At 45.0% G+C, this 9,152-nt stretch overlaps 1 protein-coding gene across 1 annotated transcript; it reads left to right on the top strand.

Annotated features, from left to right (window-relative positions):
• The first annotated feature begins 624 nt into the window (after nucleotides 1-624).
• On the top strand, nucleotides 625-4,152 carry LOC118791075 (early growth response protein 1-like). The gene is made up of 2 exons (XM_036548327.1): nucleotides 625-1,350; nucleotides 2,085-4,152. Exons 1-2 carry the CDS (start codon nucleotides 1,140-1,142, stop codon nucleotides 3,383-3,385), a joined length of 1,512 nt encoding a protein of 503 aa, XP_036404220.1. The 5' UTR covers nucleotides 625-1,139; the 3' UTR covers nucleotides 3,386-4,152.
• Nucleotides 4,153-9,152: the final 5,000 nt, after the last annotated feature.

Genomic DNA, 9,152 nt, shown 5'->3' with positions numbered 1-9,152 from the left:
TTAAATGTGATGCTTTTCCATCTATTAATCTTGCCAGCCGTAAATAGTAAGATTCGCCTAAAGTAAATAAGCTGTTTTAGTGGCTGCCAGCGCTGGTAAAAGTACAAAAATCTGCTGACATTATTTATTGCACTGAGAGCTGAACTTCAATCGCGCCCTAGTCTCTCATTCACTGCCAAGCTCAAGCTACCTCAGGAAATGCCAAATAAGGGCAAGGAAGTGGAAACCCACCGGAATCAGTCCTTATGTAGACACGACCTTATATGGCATGGCGGAGCTGGGTCTTCCGGCAAGCGCGAGGCTCCAGCGCAGACGGGAAATCCGCGTTTAACTGGGGCCATTGGCGAGAGAGCAAACAATGTATTTCATTTTTATGGTGGGATTTTCACTTCGTGTTGCATGGATTCGGGTTGGAAGGGAGAACGATTGGGCTTTTCCTCTCGATTTATTGCACGAGCTTAATTCACAGTCTCCCCGCTCTGCCTTTTTCCCTCAGGCAAACGTCATGTGTCCTCCACTGCAGTGCCTAAATATGGGCTTCCTCCAGTCCAAATATGGACATCTACGTCACGGCAGGAGGATATATAAAGGAGTGGGGATTCTCTAAATACAGAAAGAGCCCACAGAGCCTAACAGATTCACTGCCAGTTCAGAGCGAAGCAGATAGACAGGCACACAAAGCGCTATCTCTCTCCCTGAGAAATACATTTTAATCCACAAAAAGAACAAGTGAATAAAATCATTTACCAAAAGGGAAAAAAAACAAATTGAGTTCAATTCTTGAACATACCTCAAGAATAAGCAATCAAGCAAAAAAAAAAAAAAAAAATTCATTCATTTTTTGGGGAATGAACAAAAAGGACACATCTGATCACTACAACCATTTTTAAACAACAAGTGGATTTTTTTTTTCTCTGGAAGAGGAAAAAAAAGGCATCATCTCCAGCAGACAAATCTGGAGGTCCTCCAGAGCGAGTTGTTGGAGACCACCTGCAGCAGCTCAGTCTTGCCATCTCTCCCCTGAGGTGTGTAGGTGATTCCCTCACCTGTGAGCCACGGCACTCCCGTCTCCGAGCCTCCAGCGCACAGACAGCGGCTGCAGCAGCAGCAGCAGCGGTACAGGAGAGCCAGCACCCAGGATGGCTGCAGCCAAGACGGAGATGCTCCTGCCAGCCCTGCCGATCTCTGACCCTCTCAGCTTCCCCCACTCCCCCATGGATAACTACCCAAAGCTGGAGGAGATGATGCTCATCAACTCGGCGGGGACCCCCTTCCTCACCGCCTCCGCGCCCGAGGGCACGGCGTTCGGGACCGGGGAAGCAGGGGATCAGTACGACCACCTCACTGGAGGTAAGAGCTCAGTGCTCCTTCCTGCATAGTAGGGTGTTATACATGCATTAAAAAATGTCATACTGAATTATGTACTTCAGATTGCATGAATAATACCATGGCAATGTTTTTCTTATTTAGCTGATTAAAATGATAGGCATAAAGCAGAAACCAGGGGGGGTGATAAATCACAAATTCCTGATGTAAAATGTTTTTTAACGCCCATTTAAACAAGCAAACAGAACTTGTGAGCATGCATGAATCAAATTCGTGCAGATCTATATTTATATATGCTGTCGGTAGTTGCATCACTCTTTTAATCTGTTAGAGGTTAAGCGTTGCTCAATGCACGGCTCCCTACAGCAAATTAAAATTGCATTGCTTTAAAGCAGCTGAGTTGCAGTTTCGGTAATGAAATGCCTTCAGTGACGGAATGAGTGAGGAAGCAGAGTGAGGGGGAAAAGCAGGCATGAGAATGACTTGCACCAAGGCTTTCCGCTGTGTTGTGGGTGTCTTGAGACAGGGCTAGTGGAGACAGGGGGGCAGCGTGTATTTTGGGGGGATCTCCTGGCTTGCGTCAGCACCTGCTGCTCACAGTGCAAAATGGGTTGCCCGCTGTGCCAGCCAAGAGGATTCTCCTTCCCGCTGTCCAAGAGTCTTTAAAAAAGCAGCGCAGAGCACGCATCTGAGGAAACTAATGGCTCATGGCTGGCTGAGTGGTCGCTTAATGCCCTTTCTCAATGTTGTTGTTGCAGACACTTTGCCTGAAATCTCCCTCAACTGCGAGAAGTCCCTGTCTGAGCAGAGCTACCCTACTCAGAGGCTGCCTCCCATCTCTTACACAGGGCGGTTCACCCTCGAACCTGCAGCCAACTGCAGCAACAGCCTCTGGGCAGAGCCCCTCTTCAGCCTGGTCAGCGGGCTTGTGGGGATGAACCCCCCCACCACCTCTGCCCCGTCCTCCTCTGCTGCTCCAACCAGCTCCTCCTCCTCTTCCTCCTCCACCTCTTCCTCCTCCTCCTCCCAGAGCTCCAGCCTGAACTGCTCCGTCCACCACAGCGAGCCCAACCCCATCTACTCGGCTGCGCCCACCTACTCCAGCGCCAGCCCCGACATCTTCCCCGAGCAGAGCCAGTCCTTCCCTAGCCCGGCGGTCAGCTCCATCCAGTACCCGCCCCCCGCCTACTCCAGCAGCAAGCCCTGCGCCTCCACCTTCCCTGTGCCCATGATCCCAGACTACCTCTTCTCCCAGGCACAGAGCGAAATCAGCCTGGTGCCCCCAGACCAGAAGCCCTTCCAGACCCAGGCTGGACAGCAGCCCTCCCTCACGCCCCTCTCCACCATCAAGGCGTTCGCCACCCAGACGGGGTCCCAAGACCTGAAGACTGTTTACCAGTCGCAGCTGATCAAGCCCAGCCGCATGCGCAAGTACCCCAACCGCCCCAGCAAGACCCCGCCCCACGAGCGCCCCTACGCCTGCCCTGTGGAGACCTGCGACCGCCGCTTCTCGCGCTCGGACGAGCTGACTCGCCACATCCGCATTCACACGGGCCAGAAGCCCTTCCAGTGCCGCATCTGCATGCGCAATTTCAGCCGCAGCGACCACCTGACCACCCACATCCGCACGCACACGGGCGAGAAGCCCTTCGCCTGCGAGATCTGCGGCCGCAAATTCGCCCGCAGCGATGAGCGCAAGCGCCACACCAAGATCCACCTGAGGCAGAAGGACAAGAAGGTGGAGAAGGTGGCGGCAGCAGCGGCCCCTGTCTCGGCCCCCTCTCCTGTCTCCAGCTACCCCTCTCCCATCACATCCTACCCCTCACCGGTCTCCTCTTACCCCTCCCCGGTCCCCTCCTGCTACTCCTCACCCGTTCACACCTCGTACCCGTCCCCGTCGGTCGCCACCACGTACCCCTCGGTCTCCAGCACATTCCAGACGCAGGTGGCTACCACCTTCCCCTCCTCGGTGGCTACAAACATTTACAGCTCGCCAGTGGCCACACCCTTGTCAGACATGCAGTCCACACTCTCACCAAGGACAATTGAGATCTGCTAAGACTATTTCCTTTCATCAGCTCGCTCTTCTAACTTCTCGTTCCTCCAACACAGAATAATCAAAAGAACTTGTTATTCCCCTCTGAAAAGCACTTTTTTCTCCCCCTCTCCCTCCTCTGCGCTCAGTCTTAAATCTTAAGGTACCTGAAAAAGAAAAAATACCTGTCAAGGACTCAGCAAAGAAAACTGAAGACATGAAGGGATTTTTTTTTCCTTCGATCCAATTTCAGCAACAAATGAGACTTTAAAGACAAAGAACTGAAACAGGCTTTGACAGGGATTCAGAAATGGCAAAAAAGATCTGAACCAACAAAAATGACTTCTTCCCAGTCACAACTCAAAGCCTAAAGTTTTAACGCTCAGTAGCCCCAACCCAAGAACAATTTAGCAGATCTGAAACAATGACAGGCAAAAGACTTTGATGATATACATAATCTATGGTATATGTATATTGTACACATTGTGCCATGTTTTGTTCATTCATCTTTTGGTACTGTTGATGTGAAAACTTCTTTGCCTATTTTCATTGTATTATTTGAAGTTAGCAGGGCCATATTTTAAAAAATATTTTCTCTCTTATGTAGTGAAAATGCTGTGATAAGTTTTGACTTTGTTTAAAAAAAGCACTTAAGTATTCAAGCATGTGTAAGAGTGATGTTAGTTTCTATTATTTTGTAAATATCACCCACTGGTACTATCTCTCTTTCCCACATGTGGCAAAAAAGGTCTGTTAAAAAAAATAAGAAAAAAAAAAAGTTTTCAAAAGTTTATGGTGCCTTTTGTGAAGCCTTGCTGATGTTTTGACACAACTTTGTGATCAGATGCATTGCATCTAGCCTTAAGGTGTAAGGGATATTTTTTTACAGAATGTAAGAGGGATTTTAAGGGAAGAAACGGAAAGACTTGCGGGCACTGCTTCATTTATTTAGAATGTAAGCAAAAAAAGAGAATCTCTAAAGTCTATTTTTGTAACTGAAGTGTAAATATCTACATATTCAGGAGTTGGAATGTTGTAGTTACCTACTGAGTAGGCATGGAATTTTTTGTATGTGATTTACATGCAGCTTATTATTTTGTGGTTATTTTTATTTTGTAATTGTGTTTGTTAAACAAAGTGACTGTTTCTGGCTTCTAAACACATTGAATGCGCTTAACTGCCAATGGGATATTTGATGTACAAGATATCCTCCCAGAGAAGAAATATGAATAAAATATAAATATATATATAATCTCTTTCATGTTTTTTATTGATCATTGTCGTGTTAAAACCATTGCTTTCCCGTTGATACAAACAAACCACACAGCTGCCATACAGTACGGTAAACATACTGACATTGCATGGAAATAATTTTCCATTGAATGAATTAACTGCCAGAATTCTAAATATCCATAACTACATATGTGTCAATTACATGCCATTAAATTGGAGCCATAACCCCTTTAATCCTAAAGCACTCTGCACATGAATCAGAGTTAATTCACATCATATTTTCACAGTCACCTCGCAGTTCACATTCTCTATATATCTGCACAATCGCGTTCCTAATTACTCGGGAGGGGGTTGTGCGAGAGGGAAAAAAGAGCTTTTTTTCTTTTTCTTTTTTACAGATAATGGACAGCTTTAGAGCGCGCAGACCTATAGTGGTCCTCATCGCTGCGCAATAAACTTCACTTACGCTCCGTCTCCGAGCGCTGCATAACGGTCCTGTTGAATTGCGAGCCACTCGGGGCTGTTCACTTGACAGCGTACTGAGGAGATAACCTCCCTTTTTTGTTTCACTGTTTCCTTTTAGAACGCAACATTAGAGAAGCATAACGTATGGAGTCACACGCAGTTGAAAATCCTCTTTACAGCTGTGTTTCACGCCCTAATATACTATGCAAATAATTCGGCTGTGCATCAGATCACTTGCTTAAAAATTTATCATCTCTTCCAGATAATATGAGCGTTGATTACATCTGTAGCTAGAGGAGGCTATCTGAGTACCCTCTTTCGTTGATCTCAAAGTCTTTTTGTGAATTTATGTGCATGTCGTCTGATGCTTCTTTGCTCTCCATCATGTTGGAGGGCTTTTACTTGTTCGGTCCTCTTCATTTTAGTTGAGGAAAGTCACATCACTTGAGGAAGAGGTGGTCTTCCACCATGTGGTTCTGCGAGGAAGGGGGACATGCTGCAGTTTGCCCCCTCAGACCCTCTGAGATGACAGTGCACCCCACTGTGACTCTTCATTGTCTCGTTGAAACTTGTGCATTTGCTGCTAATTGTTGCCTTGCTTTCCCGTATATGTTCGAGGCCTTGGCTGTATTCTGTCACATTATTTGAAATGCAATAACCTGTGTTATGTTTGTGCCGGTATCGTGCGTCTTGTTCTTGAAGCAATTTATCCTAAAGCATTGAAGAATGTATAAGACTAGTATATGTAACAACTTGCTTAAGAAATAGTCATCAAATGAGAAAAAGAAAACGGCATTTTTCTCTGAGCAATTAACTCAATGTAGGTGCTTATTCTTCAAGGACGAATGAGGACTATGTGATGATGGTGTACAAGATTTCAAAATGTAGGCTACAAATAAGAACACTTCCCAAGTTCGGTATGTTTGTCTTATATTACTTAAATGTTCAGAGAAATGAGAAGAAATTTAAGCCCGTCGTCCTTCTCAATAGGAAAGCCTTGGTTTTATCGCTCAGGGACGTCTCTAACTGCCGAGACCACAGAACTTTGCCTTAAAACTTTCGGGTCGGACACGCGTCAGCCCGGGCTTCAGCGCGAGAGGGGCTCGTTAAAAAGTAAACTGCATCCAAGAAAATCTAGATCTTGTACCGTTGTTAGCATGCACACGTATCACTGAGGCTGTTTTTAATGTCCTCCTCAAATCCCCCACTCTGTCGGCAGGTTTAATTTTGATGACTAATGATCAACTCAACCATTGTCCTTTCTCTCTTCGGAAAAGTAATTACCGAAATGTCAGGATCAATGAGCTGATGGAACCTACTTTTTTTTTTTAACTAATATTATTTATTTTGGCTTTGCTTTTGCCTTGCGACTCCGCTAGCTGCGCGTTCCCGGGCTCTCTGAGTTGCGGACACCTTGCAGTCTTCATTTTAAATCGAACTCTCCATTCTATTTAATTTCCTGCTCCTATGTAACAATGTGCATACCCATTCCTCATAACGGCGTAAGAATACTCCGTATTCATACAGTAGTGTTACCAACTCCTGCGCATTCATCATGGCGCTCAGGTTTTTAAAATAAATTTCAAGAAATCGTGCGTGTCGAGGTGAATGCATTTAGATTGGCAGTCCTGTGAGGGCTTACTATTCATACTCAGTTACTAATATACTACTTCCCGCAGTAACTATGACAATTTCTCCTTTTGCAATATACGCAGCTATGTTCACATGGGCTAAAGAAGTTCAAAAACATATCTCTCAAGTGATAATAATAAAACATAAGTTTTAAAGATTGTAGTCTACAGGAAGATAAGAATTATTGGGATATTGCTGAATTAACCATCATTATCGCCGAAACTCCATGGGCTGAAATTACTGCCGTTCCACTTTAGCGCGCGATGGATAGAAACGTTAGAAGCGGAGCATCGGGTTACTTTGCGAATCGTTTTTATAGTCAGCTCGGTTGTAATTTTAGCTGACCGTTTGTGGTAAATCAGTAAATTACGAGTTATTCAACTCCTACCTGAATGATACTTAATATAGGGTTCCCATTATTTTGGAGCGATATCGTTTTATTCCATTTTGAACCAAGTAGTCTTCATTGATAAGAATATTCGGTTTGTGTTCTTATTGAGATTTACAAATCAGGCCAATTTATGCTTATTTAGGCCATTATTGTTTCCTCCTCGGAGCAATTATCCTCGCTGCGCTCGATGTGGCGCCCTGAGAATACAAGGAACATTATCAGAAGATGGGGTGTGCGATTACTGTAATTAAGATGCACTGGAGGTTTAATTAACGAGGGGAGAAAGGATTTTGTGAAACCTGTCGTCATAGAACCCTGCGCAAAAGTCTCGTTAGCGTTGTCTGCGCGCGTGTCACTGACAGTTACTCCCAGCAACCAGATCCGTTTCAAATGGGTGCGCTCTCATTTCCCTCGTCTTTTTCTCTCCAAGGCTGCGCCTTTCAAAGGAGATTCATCCGCACATGAATAATAAGCCAAAATAGTAATGACGATGAGCTTAAACTAATTTATCGTGTGTGAAAAAAGATCAAATGATATCAGAGCCTGTCCTTCTTTTCTTTTATTTCTTCTTTTCCCCACTCATTCTCTCTTCCCATCTCTCTCTTTCTCTCTCTCTCTCTCTCTTTTTGTACTTCTTTACAGCAGCATGCCCTCATTATAGACTAGTTCCACAGTTCTTTTTTATCTGTTGGCTGTGTGCCTGCCGTCTTTCATGTGAAACTCATGTTGAAAATGTGCTGATTTTGTGTTTGTGTGTGAGGGTGTGTGTTTGTGCACCAAAAGTGAGGAGGGAAAACAGACCCATCTTTCAAGCAGCCTGCCTTCCCTGAGTGACAGGGAAGACGGAAAAGGTTCAGCCGCACGTAGCCTGGCTCCGCTGTGTGTACCACCGTCCCCGGGGCGCGGCGGTTTGTCTCACGCCTGTAATGTGTCTTGGCTGTGGTTATTAGTTCTCAGCATGCTTTTGCGAGGATTTGTGCCAGAGGAGGGATGATGACAGGCTGGGAGGGTTGACGGGCAGAGCTCGCCAGAGATGCGGCACGGCTGCAGTGAGGTCAACGTGGAATTCGGGGGTGGGCATCTTTGGAACCATGGCGACAAGGCAGCTCTGTAACATCTGCCAGGAATAGATTTAGAGTCGGATCAATCTCTCTTCAACTGGCATGCAAGTAATGAGTACTGTCAGAAAATGAGCTCTTAAGGCGAAATGTATAAAACTAGAGACTAGCCATATCTGACAAAACTATATATAAACACCTAGGAGTGGTTCTGTGTGTAAATAAAACCACAGAAAAAAAGTTATGGTTGGATGTACCAAGTATTTGTAAGATCGTCTGATTAGCTGAACATGCTAAAACAGACTTTTAAAACGTAAAAAGATTTGTTTTTCCAGAGAGCAGCCATTGGGTGTACATTGACATCCTTTTTTTCGGGATGGCCATTCCAGGATGTCCTGTTATGTATGTGTTTAGCTAAGCTGACAGTTAGCGTTTTGTTTGTACTGTCTGTGCTGCAGTATGTTACCCATTCACACAGCTCTGGCTACGCTGGAGCAGATCACTTTTGTAATGATTATGCTGGGGGAGACTCTTGAGCTTGAAATGGGGGCAGCTAAAATGATCCATCAGCTGCTGGTTGCTTTTTACTTAATTTTGTCTAATGTGCCTAATATTGTGGCATTACCATTGCAACCTTTGTGCTTGTCACAGGAATTGTTTTATAACAAAACCATGAGTACAAAGTTAACACTTTCAAAATTAATTTCTTGCATTTTTGAAGCAGTCAGGATTGCTTACAAAACACAGCCTTTTTTGTCACTACTAAACTCATTTAATATGAAGAACAAAGTAGTCAATGCTACTACAAGATCAAGTAAAATAAAGGACTCCATTACAGGTGAATCTCGTTTAAAGTGGCTCTCTCGTTAGTCATGGAAAACAATCAAAAACAGGTGCAGGACAATTACTAGTTCTGAAGCTGTTAGCCTCTGCTATTGTAAGCTCACAACTCTCTGCTGGCCCACTGATTAGCCTTGCATAGATACGTACTGTACGCTGGCTCTCAGGATGA

Source organism: Megalops cyprinoides, chromosome 16, assembly GCF_013368585.1.
Source record: "Megalops cyprinoides isolate fMegCyp1 chromosome 16, fMegCyp1.pri, whole genome shotgun sequence".
NCBI classification, from domain to species: domain Eukaryota; kingdom Metazoa; phylum Chordata; class Actinopteri; order Elopiformes; family Megalopidae; genus Megalops; species Megalops cyprinoides.
This window is presented reverse-complemented; position numbering and strand designations above follow the sequence as displayed.